The following is a 19,361-nucleotide window of genomic DNA, read 5'->3' on the forward strand; positions in this document are numbered from 1 at the left end:
CTTCTGTATGTTTCATAACTTCCCAATGCATGAGGACCCCAGTAACTTGATACTTCTGACAACCAGGAAGTGGTATTAAAAAAGACCCATTCATGATAAAGACGTTTGTAAGCCAACTGTCAGTATAAATAATTGCTATGGGAATTTTGAAGATATTAAAATTGGAAAGGGATTTTAAGCCATTAAGAAGTATTTTTTCATATTCAAGTGATTGACAAGCTAATCAAAACTTATTTATTAACATCAGGTTTCCTAAGTACTTCTGTAGGTCATTTATTGCTCACTAACTTCAAGAAATATTTAAAAGCCAAAAATAAGAGTTATGCTTTTTTTTTTAAAAGGCTAAGGATTATACAAGAGGTTAGTTTGGCTACCTAGACAAAGTAAAAACAAGGAAGAGTGGACTTGGTGCTTCCAAGTGAGTTGAGGGTGATAGAAAACAATTAGACCTGCTCAATTTGCATTTCAAGTCTGTCTCTGTCCAGAGAAGGGTTTGTATCCTGAAGAAGATAAAACCAACATCAGTAAGAGGGAACAAAGCCATTTGGGAAATAAGATGATAAAGCTATATGGAACCAACTTAAGTGGTTGTAAGTCTCAAGACCTTGGGCAATGACCCGGAAGGGTAGTGAGATGAGAACTTTGTGTGTGAGAGCTCCAAACACCTACGTGTTAACCCTCAGTGTACAGAGGAAAACAAAGACGAGCAAAACAACTGCAGTCTTCAAGATGGAGAAAAAGATTTCACGTGTATACTGAAGACTAGCTGGCTTGATGTTGGTTGAGGCCAAAATCTAGAGAATGTTATTAAAATGGGCTTTTTTTTTTTTTTTTACTATTTAAGTTCTAGGGTACATGTGCAGGTTTGTTGCGTAGATATATATGTGCATTGGTGGTTTGATCCACCCATCAACCCAACATCTACATTAGATATTTGTCCTAATACTATAGCTCCCTTAGCCCCCCACCCCGTGACAGGCCCCAGTGTGCAATGTTCCCCTCCTTGTGTCCATGTGTTCTCATAGTTCAACTCCCATTTGTGAGAATATATGGTGCTTTGTTTTCTGTTCCTGTGACAGCTTGCTGAGAATGATGGTTTCCGACTTAATTCATGTCCCTGCAAAGGACATGAACTCATCATTTTTTATGGCTGCATAGTATTCCATGGTATATACGTGCCACATTTTCTTAATCCAGTCTATCATTGATGGACATTTGGGTTGGGTCCAAGTCTTTTCTATTGTGAACAGTGCCACAATAAACGTGTGTGTGTCTTTATAGTAGAATGATTTATAATCCTTTGGGTGTATATCCAGTAATGGGATTGCTGGGTCAAATGGTATTTCTGGTTCTAGATCCTTGAGGAATAGTGATACTGTCTTCCACAATGGCTGAACTAGTTTACATGCCCACCAACAGTGTAAAAGTGTTTCTATTTCTCCACATCCTCTCCAGCATGTGTTGTTTCTTGACTTTTTAACAATTGCCATTCTAACTGGTGTGAGATGGTATCTCACTGTGGTTTTGATTTGCATTTCTCTGATGGCTAGTGATGATGAGCTTTTTTTCATGTTTGTTGGCTGCATAAATGTCTTCTTTTGATAAGTGTCTGTTCATATCCTTCACCCACTTTTTGATGGGGTTTTTTTCTTGTAAATTTAAGTTCTTTGAAGTTTCTCAATCTTAGCCCTTTGTCAGATGGATAGATTGCAAAAATGTTCTCCCATTCTGTAGGTTGCCTATTCACTCTGATGGTAGTTTCTTTTGCTGTGCAGAAGCTCTTTAGTTTAATTACATCCCATTTGTCAATTTTGGCTTTTGTTGCCATTGCTTTTGGTGTTTTAGTCATGAAATCTTTGCCCATGCCTGTGTCCTGAATGGTATTGCCTAGGTTTTCTTCTAGGATTTTTATGGTTTTAGGTCTTATGTTTAAGTCTTTAATCCATCTTGAATTGATTTTTGTATAAGGTATAAGGAAAGGATCCAGTTTCAGCTTTCTACTTATGGCTAGCCAGTTTTCCCAACACCACTTATTAAATAGGGAATCCTTTTCCCATTTCTTGTTTTTGTCAGGTTTGTCAAAGATCAGATGGTTGCAGATGTGTGGCGTTATTTCTGAGGCCTCTGTTCTGTTCCATTTGTCTAAATATCTATTTTGATACCAGTACCATACTGTTTTGGTTACTGTAGCCTTCTAGTTTACTTTGAAGTCAGGCAACATAATGCCTCCAGCTTTGTTCTTTTTGCTTAGGATTTTCTTGGCTATGCGGGCTCTTTTTTGGTTGCATATGAAGTTTAAAGTACTTTTTCCAATTCTGTGAAGAAAGTCAATGTAGCTGGGGATAGCATTGAATCTATAAATTACTTTGGGCAGGATGGCCATTTTCACGATATTGATTCTTCCTATCCATGAGCATGGAATGTTCTTCCATTTGTTTGTGTGCTCTCTTATTTCCTTGAGCAGTGGTTTGTAGTTCTCCTTGAAGAGGTCCTTCATGTCTCTTGTAAATTATATTCCTAGGTATTTTATTCTCTTTGTAGCATTTGTGAATGGGAGTCCACTCATGATTTGGCTCTCTGTCTGTTATTGGTATATATGAACACTTGTGATTATTGCACATTGATTTTGTATCCTGAGACTTTGCTGAAGTTGCTTATCAGCTTAAGGAGATTTTGGGCTGAGATGATGGGGTTTTCTAAATATACAATAATGTCATCTGCAAACAAGACAATTTGACTTCCTCTTTTCCTAGTTGAATACCTTTATTTTTTTCTCTTGCCTGATTGCCCTGGCCAGAACTTCCAATATTATGTTGAATAGAAGTGGTGAGAGAGGGCATCCTTGTCTTATGCCAGTTTTCAAAGGGAATGCTTCCAGTTTTTGCCCAATTAGTATGATATTGGCTATGGGTTTCTCATAAATATCTCTTAAGATGTGTTCCATCAATGCCTAGTTTGAGAGTTTTTAGCATGAAGGGCTGTTGAATTTTGTCGATAGCCTTTTCTGCATCTATTGAGATAATCATGTGTTTTTTGTCATTGAGTCTGTTTATGTGATGGATTACATTTATTGATTTGTATAAGTTGAACCGATCTTGTATCCCAGGTATGAAGTCAACTTGATCATAGTGGATAAGCTTTTTGATGTGCTGTTGGATTTGTTTTGCCAGTATTGTTTTTTTTGAGGATTTTTGCATCAATGTTCATCAGGGATATTGGCCTGAAATTTTCTTTTTTTGTTGTGTCTCTGCTAGGTTTTGGTATCAGGATGATGCTGGCCTGATAAAATGAGTTAGGGCAGATTCCCTCTTTTTCTATTGTTTGGGATAGTTTCAGAAGGAATGGTACCAGCTCTTCTTTGTACCTCTAGTAGAATTCAGTTGTGAATCCGTCTGGTCCTGGACTTCTTTTGGTTGGTAGGCTATTACTGCCTTAATTTCAGAACTTGTTATTGGTCTATTCAAGGATTTAACTTCCTTTTGATTTAGACTTGGGAGGGTGTATGTGTCCAGGAACTTATCAATTTCTTCTAGATTTTCTAGTTTATTTGCATAGAGGTGTTTATAGTATTCTGATGGTAGTTTGTATTTCTGTGGGATCAGTGGTGATCTCACCTTTATCATTTTTTATTGCATCTGTTTGATTCTTCTCTTTTTCTTTGGCTAGTTGTCTGTTTAGTCTGTTGATGTTTTCAAAAACCAGCTGCTGGATTCATTGATTTTTTTTTTTTGAAGCATTTTTCGTGTCTCTATCTCCTTTAGTTTTTCTCTGATCTTAGTTATTTCTTCTGCAAGAGTTTCAATTTGTTTGCTCTTGCTTCTCTGGTTCTTTTAATTTTGATGGTAGGGTGTTGGTTTTAGATCTTTCCTGCTTTCTCTTGTTGGCATTTAGTGCTATAAATTTCCCTCAACACGCTGCTTTAAATGTGTCGTAGAGATTCTGGTACGTTGTGTCTTTGTTCTCATTGGTTCCAAAGAATACCTTTTGTCTGCCTTCATTTTGTTATTTACCCAGTAGTCATTCAGGAGCAAGTTGTTTGGTTTCCATGTAGTTGTGTAGTTTTGAGTGAGTTTCTTAATCCTGAGTTCTAATTTGATTGTGCTGTGGTCTGAGAGACTGTTTGTTGTCATTTCCATTCTTTTGCATTTGCTGAGGAGTGCTTTACTTCTAATTATGTGGTCAATTTTAGAATAAGTGTAATGTGGTGCTGAGAAGAATGTATATTCTGTTGATTTGAGGTGGAGAGTTCTATAGATGTTTATTAGGTCCACTTGATCCAGAGATGAGTTCAAGTCCTGGATATCCTTGTTAATTTTCTGTCTCATTGATCTGTCTAATATTGACTCCCACTATTATTGTGTGGGAGTGTAAGTCTCTTTGTAGGTCTCTAAGAACTTGCTTTATGAGCCTGAGTGCTCCTTATTGGGTGCATATATATTTAGGATAGGTAGCTCTTCTTGTTGCATTGATCCCTTTACCATTATGTAATTCCCTTCTTTGTCTCTTTTGTTCTTTGTTGGTTTAAAGTCTGTTTTATCAGAGACTAGGATTGTAACCCCTGCTCTTTTTTTACTTTCCATTCTCTTGATAAGTATTCCTCCATCCCTTTATTTTGAGCCTACGTTTGTCTTTATATGTGAGGTGGGTCTCCTGAATGCAGCACACCAATGGGTCCTGACCCTTTATCCAGTTGCCAGTCTGTGTCTTTTAACTGGGGCATTTATCAGGTTTACATTTAAGGTTAATATTGTTATGTGTGAATTTGATCCTGCTATTATGATGCTAGCTGGTTATTTTGCCTGTTAGTTGATGTAGTTTCTTTACAGTGTTGATCGTCTTTACAATTTGGTATGTTTTTGCAGTGGCTGGTTCCAGTTGTTCCTTTCCATTTTTAGTGCTTCCTTCAGGAGCTCTGGTAAGGCAGGCCTGGTGATGACAAAATCTCTCAGCATATGCTTGTCTGTAAAGGATTTTATTTCTCATTTGCTTATGAAATTTAGTTTGCCTGGATATGAAATTCTGGGTTGAAAATTCTTTTCTTTAAGAATGTTGAATATTAGCCCCCGCTATCTTCTGGCTTATAGGGTTTCTGCAGAGAGATCCACTGTTAGTCTGACTGGCCTCCCTTTGTGGGTAACCCCACCTTTCTCTCTGGCTGCCCTCAACATTTTTTCCTTCATTTTAACCTTGGTGAATCTGATGATTATGTATCTTGGAGTTGATCTTCTCGAAGAGTATCTTATTTCCTGAATTTGAATGTTGGCCTGTCTTGCTAGGTTGGGGAAGTTCTCTTGGATAATATCCTGAAGAGTGTTTTCCAACTTGGTTCCATTCTCTCCATCACTTTCACGTACACCAATCAGAAGTAGATTTGATCTTTTCACATAGTCCCATATTTCTTGGAGGCTTTGTTTCTTTTCCCACTTTTTTTCTCTAACTTGTCTTCTCACTTTATTTCATTGAGTTGATCTTCAGTGTCTGATATCCGTTCTTCCACTTGATTGATTTGGCTATTGTTACTAGTGTATGTATGCTTCATGAAGTTCTCATGCTGTGTTTTTTAGCTCCATCAGGTCATTTATGTTCTTCTCTAAACTGGTTATTCTAGTTAGCAATTCCTCTAACCTTTTATCAAGGCTCTTAGCTTCCTTGCATTGGGTTAGAACATGCTCCTTTAGCTCAAAGAAGTTTGTTATTACCCACCTTCTGAAGCTTACTTCTGTCAATTCATCAAACTAATTCTCCTTCCAGTTTTGTTCCCTTGCTGGTGAGGAGTTGTGATCCTTTGGAGGAGAAGATGCATTCAGGTTTTTAGAATTTTCAACCTTTTTGCACTGGTTTCTCCCCATCTTTGTGGATTTATCTACCTTTAGTCTTTGTAGTTGGTGACCTTCAGATGGGGTTCTGAGTGGATGTCTTTTTTGTTGATGTTGATACTATTCCCCTCTGTTGGTTAGTTTTCTTCCTAACAGTCAGACCACTCTGCTGCAGGTCTGCTGGAGTTTGCTGGAGGTCCACCCCAGACCCTGTTTGCCTGGGTATCATCAGCAGAGGCTGCAGAACAGCAAAGATTCCAGAGGAAGGAACCTTCATCCCAAAGGGGCACCTGCCAGATGCCAGCCAGAGTTCTCCTGTATGAGGTGTCTGTCAGCCTCTACTGGAAAGTGTCTCCCAGTCAGGATACATGGGGGTCAGGGACCAACTTGAGGAGGCATTCTATCCTTTATCAGAGTTCGAATGCTGTGCTGGGAGGTCTCCTGCTCTCTTCAGAGCTGCCAGGCAGGGAGGTTTAAATCTGCTGAAGCTGTGCTTATAACAGCCCCTTTCCCCAGGTGCTCTGTCTCAGAGAGGTGGGGGTTTTATCTGTAAGTCCCTGACTGGGGCTGCTGCCTTTTTTCAGAGATGCCCTGCCCAGGGAGGAGGGAGTCTAGAAAGGCAGTCTGGCCACATGGGCCTTGCTGAACTGTGGTGGGCTCCGCCCAATTCGAACTTCTCTGTGGCTTTGTTTCCACTGCAAGGGTAAAACAGCCTACTCAAGCCTCAGCAATGGTGGATGCCCCTCCTCCCACCAAGCTCGAGTGTTCCAGGTCGAGCTCAGACTGCTGTGTTGGCCATGAGAATTTCAGGCCAGTGGATCTTAGCTTGCTAGGCTCTGTGGGGGTGGGACCCGCTGAGCCAGATCACTTGGCTCCCTGGCCTCAGCCCCCTTTCCAGTGGAGGGAATGGTTCTGTCTCACTGGTGTTTCTGGTGCCACTGGGGTATGACAAAAGAAACTTCTGCAGCTAGCTTGTTGTCTGCTCAAGTGGACACCCAGTTTTGTGCTGTAAATGCAGGGGCCTGGTGGTGTAGACCCTTGTGGGAATCTCCTGGTCTGCGGGTTGCGACGACCATGGGAAAAGTGCAGTATCTAGGCTGAGTGCGTGGTACAGTCCCTCATGGCTTCCCTTGGCTAGGAGAGGGAATTCCCTGACCCCTTGTGCTTCCCAGGTGAGGCGATGCCCTACCCTGCTTCAGCTAGCCCTCCTTTGGCTATACCCACTGTCCAACCAATCCCAGTGTGATGAACTGGGCATTTCAGTTGGAAATGCAGAAATCACCTGACTTCTGTGTTGCTCATGCTGAGAGCTGCACACCGGAGCTGTTCCTTTTCCAAAACGGGCTCTTAATCATCAGAAGAAGATGTGTTGATCACCCCAGCAGGTTTTGGGTTTTCCAAGAACACAGTCAGGCCAGAATTATCTCATACTCTTTTCTAGTATATTATACTTTGGTAATTATGTCTGGATCTTAGAGACAGTCTTAAAATAGCAAACACTTTAAAAATTATTATGGGCCAGATTTTATCCAAGCACCTTATATTATCTCATTTAATCATGTCATTATCCACATTTGAGGTAGATACTATTATTATCTTCATTTCTTAGATGAGGAAATTAAAGCCCTGAGATTAAGACATCATATGTAGGGTCCATGTGTCATGTCCTGAGGTAATTCAGTATGAAGGGCCCATGTGTCATGTCCTGGGGACGACTCTCTAAACGATAGTAATGGTATTGTGACTCAGCATCGATTATTGTATCCTGCCCAAGATGGTAAAGCTGCTCGTTGGGTGGCTTTTCAAAGCTTGGGAAAATGTTATAGAAATATAGAGATAGTGAGGTAAATCAAATTTGTAGTATTATACTTTGTGGTTTAGGAATATGTTTTATGATCATTTGGCTATTTTATGTATATTTTAAGGTGTCAAGGAATCCAGCATATTGGATAATCTGATTGCAATTTGAAATATGTAATTTTTATAAGACTCAATACTAATTTTAAAGATGTCATAGACTTTTACTAGGTTTGAAAATGGTATTGAAATGTTTATTATAACCCAGTTTACTACATTTTGTTTCATTTATTACACTAATGGCTTAGAAATTGATTAAGTGCATAGAAAATTTTGTTTTCTAGGTTTCTGTAAGGCTTTTGGAGTGCTTGAGAAAATCAGGTATGTTAAATGTGTAACAATTTAAAATGCCTGAGGGAATTTAATTAACTAAATTTATAAATTAGATTATTTAAAATTTAATCTTTTAAACTTAGTTAACTGAGTTAATCAAAGAAAAAGACACCATGAATTCTTATTTATTTTGAAAGATGGAGTCTCACTCTGTTGCCTAGGCTGGAGTGCAGTGGGGCAATCTCGGCTCACTGCAACTGCCTCCAGGTTCAAACGATTCTCCTGCCTCAGCCTCCAGTAGCTGGGACTACAGGTGCCCACCATGACACCTGGCTAGTTTTTGAATTTTTAGTAGAGATGGGGTTTCACCATGTTAGCCAGGCTGGTCTCCAACTCCTGAACTCAAGTAATCCCCCCCGCCTTGGCCTCCCAAAGTGCTGGGATTACAGACATGAGCCACCATGCCCAGCCTGAATTCTTATTTTCATATAAAATATTAGATTTATAACAAGACTTTTAAGTTGCACCTAAAGGCTTAGGCAACACTAGTCCTTTGAATTTACACTTTCAATATATTTAACTGATTAAAATTCAGTTTCTTTGGAGTAGTCCCTTGAGTACACAGTGTTCCCACAGATATTTAAAAGCTCAAATGATATTAGTAAGCACTCAATAAGTGGTAGTTACAGATGGTTGCTCACTCTTGACGATTCATTTATCTTAATGACTTTTGACTTTACAATGGTTCAGAAGCAACGCACGTTTAGTAGAACGTCAATAAATTACATGAGATCTTCCACACTTTAGTATAAAATAGGCTTTGTGTTAGATGATTTTGTTCAACTGTAGGCTTAATGTAGGTGTTCTGAGCAACTTTCATGTAGACGAGGCTAAACTGTGATGTTCAGCAGGTTAAGTGTGTTAAATGCATTTTTGACTTAACAATATTTTAACTTATGATAGGCTCATCAGGACATACCTCATCATAAATTGAGGAGCATCTATATAATTAACAGTAACTCTTGCTTTCCCTGTTGTCCCCTCAAATCCCTGAAATAAAACTTCCATGACCATGTATGTATGTATTTCTTGTGACCCTGAGGGTCCTGATTAGTCACAGGTAAGAATTACTCCAAACAACAAAACAATACTTCTTTGAGTCAATAATTTTATTACTATTATTTTTCACACTGAGGAGACTTAGTTATATAAAGTGATATTCTATGAATTGATTATCAGTAGTAGAAGCACAAAGGTGTGGACAGTGAAACAACAAGAAACACCCTTTATCAGAATGAAGTCCATGTGAGACAGAAGTACATACTCCAAACAGCCTATGTACAAATAAATAGCTTCCTGTCTATGTACAGACACATTCACAGAGAATAAACTGACATAGTGTCGCCATGTATCTCATCATCCAGTGAAAATTGCTCATAATAAACATAACATATAAAATGACAGAAGTAATTTGGAAGTGCATCCACTGGATTTTTGTAGGGGTGAGGATAGGGGTTACAATGCTCCTTTAAAATGGAGGTGAACAAAGGAAGCATGAGACCACGTCTATCCTAAAAAAGATCCTTTACAAAAATGGCATTCTGATATTTTTAACATAACCTGTCTAAAAGACAGTTTATAGGGCCAATGTCTATGTTGGTGTCAACATTGACAACATTTTCTTTGTTTTAACCATATCTGAAGAACAAAAGTGTAATTTTTCTTTTAGTGCTAGCAGCAACTTCACTGAATCAAGAAGGTAGCTTTTGCTATTCGTAGTTTTGATGGCTTTTTGAGTCTGTGGATTGCTTGAAGGTGGAAGCTGTTGCTTCCGGAGTCTTTTGACTTGAGCAGAAGAAATATCAAGGCTAGATGCAGGGCATATATGTGTACTTTGTGTTCAGGGTTCAACAGCACGATTTGGTAACAGAGGCTCCCTCTTCCGAATAGTCTCAGCCCTTTAGAAAAACTCTTCAGACCACAAAACTGCCTCTAACAGAGCACTATCACTGGCCCTTGGTTCAGATACCCTTTGTTTAGGGCAATTTGGCCATTTAACATAAAATTGATGGGGTTGTCCAATTTAGTACCCATGGTTACTCTATATAGATAATTTAGGTACCCAGTTCTGGTGGATATTTCTAGACTACTAAGTGCTTTTTAGTAATTATTTTACTTTTACTCCAATTATATAAAAGGGCTGGGTATGGTGGCTCATTCCTTTAATCCCAGCACTTTGGGAAGCAAAAGCAGGAGGATCTCTTGAGCCCAGGAGTTTGAGACCAGCCTTTGTAACACAGTGAGACCCTATCTCTTAACAACAACAATTAGCCAGGCATGGTGGCATGTGCCTGAGGTCCCAGCTACTCAGGAGGCTGAGGTGGGAGGATCGCCTGAGTCCAGGTGTTTGAGGCGACACTGAGCTATGATTGCACCACTGCACTCTAGCTTGGGTGACACAGCGAGACCCTGTCTGTTAAAAAAAAATATATATATAAATTTGTGATGAAGTAAAACATTAAAGTTTTTAGTTGTGGGGACATCTTTATATATGTGTGTGTAAACAGTGTACCATACTAGGTTAGAACTTGTGTATTTTAGCAGAGAGGAGGAAAATAACCACCAAAGCATTATGAAGTCTGCTGTCCTACGTGTCCTCTGAAGGAAGGTTAATAATTTAGGCATAAGGAATTACTGAAAAATTGTATGTCTCTATTTGCCATTTTTATAAGGGAACTTCTTACACCCATCCTATATTTATATAAAAGCTCAAACACATCCTACATTTCCCAGGTATATGTTTGCTAATTATCTATTTCATTCTCCATATGGGTGAACTTTGCTTTACATAACAAAATGGATTCCTGAAAAAAATCTACAATTTTAAAATAATTTCCATGTAGTATTAGAACTTGCTAAATAAACTGTAATAAGCTATTTTGAAAACAAAGAATGCTTTTGTGAAATGAATAATTTCTTTGATTTTCAAACAGTTTTATTAAAGCACACATCTAAAATTTATAAGTAGATTAGGATTGCCTAGAACAATAATTGTAGTTAATAAAAATAGAACAGATAAACTCCAATTTACAATAAACAATACAAAACAGGAATGACTCATGGACTGCTTATTGATTGACTATATTCAGAAGCCCTGAATATATGTATTATTGGTATTTTATGGCTTTAATTAAGACAATTGTCTCTTATGAAGTACTATAAAGTGCAATATTAAAAAATTAAAAAACCCAAAAGGCATCCATTGTCCTTCAGTTTTATTCTGATGAGAAGAATTGGAGATTTGTTTAATTAAATGGCAAGAAGTTGCTTACCCTTAATTCATGCATGTAATTTCATCCTTAAAATAATTTTATTCAGGGTCTCAGACTTTTTTTACTTTTCTATTTTTTATGACATGATTTAAAAAATTAGTATTTTCTTTTGGTTAGCTGAGTATTTTGGAGGCCTGTTAGTCTCCAAGGCCTTAGTTACTTACGGATCCATTATGAATGAAATATGCAACCCAATATGTAAGAATGCAGAAACAAATTCCCATCCTTTTGGTGAACCCTAGCCCATGAGATCAATCAGCAGCTTTACAAGTTCTATCCAACCTACCACACAAAATGATGTAAACACACTGCAGTACTGGTTAATAAGTGGAGATCCAACCATTTACCCCAGTTTCATTTTTAAAATAAAAACATTGATTCCTCTTGATAAATTAGTGGGTGTAAGTGCAGGCCCAGAGCTTTGGAGTAATCTAAAGTGGTGTCTTCCCCATTGTGAGTTCTTTGTGAGTCTGAGATTATGACCTAATGACCTTAGAAACAGTTTGTGACCTTGACTTCACCAGGGCTTCATGGTCATGCTGCACCCAGTATAGTTCAACACTGTTCAGACAGTGATTATGATTAGTCATAAGAATTATGACTAATCATTTAAGAACAATATAAGGAATTTAAAAAGGCTTAGTAGAGAGGAGCTATAAAAATTAAGAGGGTTAAAGACTCAAAAATCTAAAGATAATTTTAATGAAAATAGGTAAAGAGTCACATAGTGGTGACTTCTAACTATGTCTGGGGCAAAGAGTGAAGAGTGCCCAGATGCAGTTACTTTCTGCCAACAAAAAAACAGGTTCATTAAGGGGAGGGGTTTGGGTTAACTTGGAGGGAGGCTTTTTCTGATGCTGATGGTTGTTAAACATTGAGCTGGGTCACACCAGCATCTATGCTGGGATCTCCCCCGTAAGAGGATTATCCTTTGGATTAGCGTGATAGACTAGACAAACCCTCTTAATGGAATTACATCTTTGGTGGGAGCCTATGCAAGCTCCATGGCATTCTTTCAGACTTAGATATTTGTCTGTTTTTAAAAATTTTATTAGGTTTTCCAGTCTGCCAATGAATGATCTAATAGAAGTGCTTTGGCTTAGATAATATGGTGCTCTACACAGTCCCTCACTATTTGTACACTAATTTGAAAAGAGTTGCCTATCCCATCGTAATTGCAGGGTCATTTTTGCCTCTCAAATGCTGCCTGACTTGTGGATTTGCTTGTCCTTTGTAGCTGTTTCTTACTCTTTCTGAAGAAATCTGTCCCTAACCACATTAAGGACCTCCGCGGAGTTTGGGTGGTTCTGAGCAAGGCTGGTGTTGTCCCACGTGTGAGGAAGGCATGCAAAATGCCAGTGTGTACATTAGCTAGGGGGAGTTAGTGTGGAACACAGAGTCCTTCCAGAGCAAACAGGAGTGTGCCTGTGATTTCTACAGATGCCTACAAGCTCCTGGTGATTACCTGCCACAACCTGTGCAGGTCCAAAGCTCCCGGTGAAAAAGGAATATTGCCATGGTGTAATAAGAAGTAATAGAGTTGAGCTGGCTGTGCAGTAGTTCTCTTATTGCTTTTCTTGTTTGCTATATATTTAAAAAATATGAAGCTGTGAGATTAAAAATGAAACACAAAGATAGAAGCAGAGGCAGAGTCAGGGAGCTAACTGTAAATAGATGGTGGAACAGGGCAGGGTTACTTTTCTTTCCCAAGGTCTTCCTGAGATGGTTTATTTTTTATTTTTTTAAAAAAATCTAAAACCGTATATGGGCTCTTGTAATTGGCTAAACATAGCCTGATATTTGTAACCATTTCAAACTACATAGGGATATATTTCAATGTGATACTTGGTTTCTTAGAATCCTAGGAGATTAATATCTCCTTTCTTCCCTTTCCTTATTCTTTTTTTCCCCCCCTAACCCACTCTTAATGACAAGGCCTTATTTAGTAATTAAAGACAATATTGTTGAAAGAGGTATAGGGGTTGAGGAGGTATCTTTTAAAAATACTAAGCTGGATGGCGAAGGAAGATGTGGCTTAGCAAGAGTGAGCACTGACTTCTATGCATGCTTTCAGGAGAGAGTTGTTTTCTCCAGAAATCACCCTGAGAACACCTTCACTTTCTTCTGGAACAGAGCTGCCACCTATAATAGGGCCACCTACTTACTGGAAAAAATATCTGTCCAGGTGCAAGGAAGCATAGCATCCACATAATCTTGCGTGTGTGTGGGAATGTGGGTGTGTGTTTGGTAGATGTGGGGAGGAAAGCACACGGACATGTTCTGAAATGCTTGCCATCAGACCCATGTTAGTCCAACGCAGTAATTTCTGCAGAGCATTTAACACAACCACCATCTTCTTTAACTCTATCTGGCCAGCCGCTCTACCAGGTGTCATTTCTTTGGTCAACTTTTTGTTAAAGTGGTCTGGAGGTGGGCTCCGTTGGTAGCTCAGCTCTTCTCACACTGTTCCAGAGGCCTTTAAAAGCTATGTGCAGTGGTGGGGAGTTTGCCAACTCTCTCCCTGCCCAGGAATGGATGTACATTAACATTGTCAAATGTCTAATCAGTGAGGCAGCTGTGTTTTGCTGAAAGGGCTCCAAACCACCTGATTCATGTCTTCCCTATAAAATAAATTATAATGGCCCTTGTCAGGTGACACCTGTTAGAAGCCTTACAAAGCATTTTCCCTGAATATAAAACAGTCTCCGCCTCTTTTTATAATCTTCTGGGCAAGGCTTTAGGACATTCTGCATCTGCCAAGAGTATAAACAACCCTATCCCTTAGTCCCTGCATATATCATTGCTCTGTCACTGACTCAGTTTAGGTCCTGGGAAGCTGCATAAACACCATCTAATCTTCAGCTTCAGTTCATCAGGATCTGGTCAGGTGCAGAGGGCAGCTGGAGATGGCATGGGCATTCTCAGATGCAATTTAGGAGTTTCTATTTGGGAATTGTCAGTTTGAGCCAAGCTGCTCTGCAGCCTTGCAAGTATGGAGGAGGGCAGGCTGTGACAGCAAGCAAGACCTGCTTGGTTTGCTGTGAGTAAATGAAATCATTTGCGTGCAACTCGTTTACTGTAGACGGATTAGTACACTGTTGGCTCTTGAATTGTTGGTATCTTTTATACCCTGCTCCAGAGAAGCAAAGAGAGTATCTGCAGTCTAAATTTTTGCTCTGTATTTTCTGTTGTGTATTCTTTGCCTCTATATTAGCATTAGGGATATGGCTGACTGAGTTCCTTAAGGCTATAAATCGATATTCTTAGGGTGGGAAAATATAGGTACATAACGTGAATATTTGTAGGCATTCGTGCATGGAACAAACAACCTTATGAAACCAGGAAGAAATGTTCCCTTTGGTTTGTGTGCATGACTTTCCTCTTCCTTGACTTTGGCAAACTTGATGCTCCCTGCTTTAGAATCCTGAATGTGATAGGGTCAGAGGGTGATGATGTAAGTCATATTATATGTGTACATATAGATCTGGTATAAAGATATATATATATTTATATATGTATATACACTGTCATGCAGGAAGGGAGTTAGAGATGTCCTGTTTTAGAGACCATGATGTGGAAAGTTCTTTCTTATAATTATGCCAATGATTTGAATGGTTTAAAGACCCATTGTTGAACTTCGTACACATCTCTCTGAATTTACCCTGGCTCAACACATAACCACTTACACAGAAATGAAGGGAAAGCAAGGGCAGGCTGTGGAATCACTTGTGTCCCATCCAGTGAGGGAGCAGTGCTGTTGTAAGTCAAGCTCAGTGCACATGACTGATGTGGGAATGGGGCTTGGAAATTTTGTCTTCTCAAACGCAACTTCACATGAAAGACCACAACACTTCCTGTGAAGTGGAGCTCTGAAGCAAGCAAAGGGCACCATAGCTGCTTGGATCGTTCTTCACTGTGAGCTGGGAATAAATGGGAGGGAGTGAGGAAGCAGGGGGAGGATCAGGAATAAGAAGAGGGCGGCACCAGGTCTCCTTCAAATTTTGTTTTACATAATCTGTTTGCAGTTGAGTCAGTCACCTATTTAAACCTTGTTTCAAACAACACACCGGTCAATAATATAAAATTCACACAATAACCAGCTTCGCTGCCCTTCGGGAAATACACAGGGAAAACAACTGGAGTTTTTAAACGTTAAAGTTCATTTCCTCATTCTTTCACTCTAAGGAAGCAGCACAAATTCTTGCCCCAGTACAAAGTCCTGACCTTGATGAATGAGATTCATTCCCATTAGGTGGCAGGTTCTACTGAGCGCCTCTATTGGATGGTGTTTCAATAGCTTGACAGGCACTGTCACACATCTGAAGACCCCGCTCTGCCAAGTTGGGGAGACGTGAAAGCCAGCCTCCGACTGGCAGCCATCTTGATTTCTTGTTTTCCCAGGGGGCCTCGGGTTTGAAGTGCTTTTTGCTTCTGGGTGAAGAGCAATGATGAGCATTTCCTGTTATTGCCATGCTCTGTGGGGTGAGCTGGGGTTTTCAGGAAGGAATACTGAGCTTGATCTGGGGCTGTCAGGTTACCTTTCCTCTTATTCCGCTGTGAGTTCTGCATCCTATCTTCCTATGTTAAGAGGTATGTGCTCACAACAAAATCATAGCAGGCGTCAATGAGAGAATAGATTGGAGATAGGAACACATACGGTGAAATTTCCCATATGCCGTATGTACCGACTTAGACGTAGGATGGGTACAGAATAATGAACCATCCTTGATTCAATTTTTCAACTGATTTTAAAGAAAGCATGACTTGGAGAAATGAAAAGCGCTCTATATAGTTTTCCACTGATTTAGTTTGCCTATTTTTTCCCCCTTGCTGGCTTTATTTTCTACTGACATGGATCTGAGAAATCACACAAGGTGTCATACAGAACTTGGGGGCATAGAATGCATGAAATTAAAATATTCCATGTAATGTTGAACAAAATCAATAAATCAAATTGTTAGAAGAATAGCTTGAAACCAGTGTAAGGAAGCTGTCAAATACAGTGTACTCTAAAATCTAGACAGAATCCCAGATAAGCTCCTGATGGAAGAAGAGACATAGATGTTACAAGAACTTTAACCAAAGTCTGATCCTGGTATAACTCGACCTAGCACTCAGAAACCTTCCTGGGGTGCACTGAGTGTGCAAATGCCTTTCCAAGCATCTCTAAGCTGTCTCAACCCAAGCAGTGCTGATCAGAGTTAATTTAGTGCTATTGGGAATAATGATTTCTTCAGACACTAAAGCCCTTTATGACTACATTGGAAAACGTTTTAAAGAACTATGCCCTTTCATCCCATTAGGTGGCAAGGCCCACTAAGCACCTTTACTGGATGGTTTCTTATCACACATCTAGGCTCTCTTGGCAGCCCTTAGCATCAAAATATATCTAAATGACAATCACAGCTAAACTTACCCCCCTTCTTTTGATGATAATGGGACATGCGCTGGAAAAATACAGGTTCAGTTTATATAGTCTTGCTGTCCTAGAAAAAGCACTAATTTGGTTTGTAGTCATATTTTCTACTTGCATGCTGGGACAATATAAGAACAAAACAAAACAAAAAGCCCAACCCTGGTTACCTCCCTGCTTCCCCAAACCAATGTCCACCCAGCCTAGGTTTTTAACCTCTGTCTGTCCTAAGTACCCTGACTTTCTTGGTCAGGGTACTCAGTTGGAGGTGGGCAGAAGGTCTCCCTGTTTGGCTTGTGGGAATGTTTTGGAAGGCTCAATTCAGGGCCCCTACAGACCTTCTCCACTAAGCCCTCTTCCCTGCAAACTATTTCCCTGAACCATCTACCTTACTAGGCAGGATCCCAGTAAGTCCAAGGTAGGCTGAAGGTCACAGCAATGCTACCTTTGTCTACTGGTTCCATTAATTCACCTCTTGCACTTAAGAGGTAAAGTCCAGACTGCAGGTTGATGCCCCTCTTGAAATAAGTACTATAAATATACTAGAGCTATCCCTGAAAAGATGCATTTGTACTTTTATATATATATGATTATATATATATAAAATGTTTCTATTTATTTACAGGTATGTACTAATCTATAGGTATGGAAGGAGAGGTATAGTACAGGAACAGGCAGGATTTGTGTGTTCATGTGCGTATATTTATAATATGTATATTTATAGGTGTATATATATAGCCTCTGTCGTTGTTTGCATCGAATGTACCTCCGACCAGCGAGGAGTACCTGTCAGTGGTGAATAGGGAGAAGCCCCATATTGACGGTTCTCTTTGTCTCTTACATGAAGTCATTTGAGTAGGCAAGGTGGAAGCAGCCTGTTAAGTGAATGGGTCCAGTGTGAATCCATCTCTCCTCAAATCCATCAAGGAGGGACACTTGGTACCCAGGGCTGTGTGCCAGCTGCCTCTTCTCAAGAGGTCAAGGAGCCCAGAGTGGGGAGGGATCATTCATGCTGCTGGTGCAAGATATGGCTTTTCCTACTAGATGGAGACAGGGCATGTAAGAATTCTGTCTTCCAGGAGAACGCTCACCACCAGGAACACAAAGTAGAGGCCAAACATGATGAAGCCCAGGATTTTGTTCATTCGCCACTTGCAGAGGGCAATGGAGAGGATGACGAAGAGCAGCATGATGAAGAGAAGGACGATGGCACAGAAGAGGCCATTGCTGCTGACAGCCACTGGCTGGAATCTGTGAATGATGGTGTACAGGAGCCAGGGCAGTGGGAGCCTGTGCAGGAGGGAAGCAGGGCAGAGGGGAGTGGGAAGACAAGGGAGTAGTCAGACACGTTGAAGAAGGCAAACAACCTATTACATTCTCAGAAACTCTAATCTGTGTGTCTTGTTAGGTTCACTATGACTCGGGCACAGTTGGCCCAGGAAACCACATCAGGAAATAAGACTTTAAAAACCTTTATGTTCTGACTGAATTCAGAGCAGGGAGAACAGTTAGACAACATCAAAGACATGACTGCTGTAGGTGATTTCTGCATTTGCGAATTTGATGGGAAATTATTTTGTTTCCTTCCTAGTTGAGATTAAAATGTTGTTTTCAGTCCTAAAAAGGTGAATTGCAGGATTTGCACAGGGTGAAGGGAGCAGGCAGGTGCAAAAAAGGTAGAGAAATGAGTGGTGAAAATGAGGAAAAAATTAAAAAATGGAGACAAAGAATAGCAATGACTTAAATAACAATCTAAAGGCAAGTGAAATTAAATGACGGTGGTGGGGGCCATGATACAATATCATAGTCTGAAATTTATTCTGGGAAAGATGTTGACAATTGTTTGATGAAAAATTGGTCTTTTTGAAAGACTTAAGGAAGGCAGTATCTTACATTTGTGATGTGTTTTTTTTTTAAAAAAAACAGGTATATTTTTATACCTGTTTTCTCCCTTGTCATTCAGCTTTTAAAATCTGAGGATCTCTTATGTTTCCTATCCAGGGTGGTGATTCTGAAAGCCCTCAGGAGAGCTAGTTTCCACTACACCACAAGTGTTGACTAGAACTCTGAGAAAGGAAGATGGCTGGAAGTGCAGGGCTCAGGGGACATGGGCATTTCCAAGTGGCTGGTGATAGGCGTCTGGCTCTACCCATCAGCCTAAAGACAGCATCATGGCTAAGGAGATACCTGCTTGGCTGGCTGAGCTTTCTGAATGACAAAAGCTAAGGGAGGTTCAGTTTTGGCCTAGTCTCAGGGTGTGGAAGAGGAGGTACTCTTTTGAAACATTACATTCTCCAAAGGAAGAGAGAAATAATGAGGGTGAAAGGGGCAGTGAGTTTATGGATCTGCCTTCTATGCTGGAGAGAGGGAATTGGAAAGCAGAGCCCATGCATTGTGGATCTTTGAAATTCCAGGCCTGGCACATGCAGCCCTTAACTGGGTGCATATATTAACCTGGGCCAAGCTGAAGTGATCGATGTTACTGCCTTGTGGGGATCAGTACAGGCACTTTGTCCACTAGAGCCTGGCCAGGAGGGGCTTCCTTCTGTGAACTTGTCGGGGAGGGGTTCCCAGCCTGGGAACAAGGGGTAATTCCAGTTTTTAGTGTGTGTGTTGGGGGGCAGCCTTGGCATCCTGGGGTCAGCAGTGAAAAGTCAGAAAAGGGAAGGG

At 40.1% G+C, this 19,361-nt stretch overlaps 1 protein-coding gene and 1 long non-coding RNA gene across 4 annotated transcripts in view; one reads left to right on the plus strand and one right to left on the minus strand.

Annotated features, from left to right (window-relative positions):
- Nucleotides 1–9,094: 9,094 nt before the first annotated feature.
- SLC24A2 (solute carrier family 24 member 2) overlaps nt 9,095–19,361 on the minus strand; it is a 303,081-nt gene continuing 292,814 nt past the window's right edge. For all 3 annotated transcript variants that reach the window (XM_033237445.1, XM_033237447.1, XM_033237446.1), the window contains one exon: nt 9,095–17,981. In XM_033237445.1, the coding sequence (XP_033093336.1) occupies nt 17,732–17,981 (250 nt within the window). In that variant the 3' untranslated portion in view covers nt 9,095–17,731. The remainder of the gene's footprint in view (nt 17,982–19,361) is intronic.
- LOC117098630 overlaps nt 14,239–19,361 on the plus strand; it is a 49,261-nt gene continuing 44,138 nt past the window's right edge. The window contains exon 1 of the long non-coding RNA XR_004443499.1: nt 14,239–14,318. This is a non-coding gene — a long non-coding RNA (uncharacterized LOC117098630). The remainder of the gene's footprint in view (nt 14,319–19,361) is intronic.

This window comes from Trachypithecus francoisi, unplaced genomic scaffold (assembly GCF_009764315.1).
Source record: "Trachypithecus francoisi isolate TF-2019V2 unplaced genomic scaffold, Tfra_2.0 Lachesis_group16, whole genome shotgun sequence".
Classification (NCBI taxonomy): Eukaryota; Metazoa; Chordata; class Mammalia; order Primates; family Cercopithecidae; genus Trachypithecus; species Trachypithecus francoisi.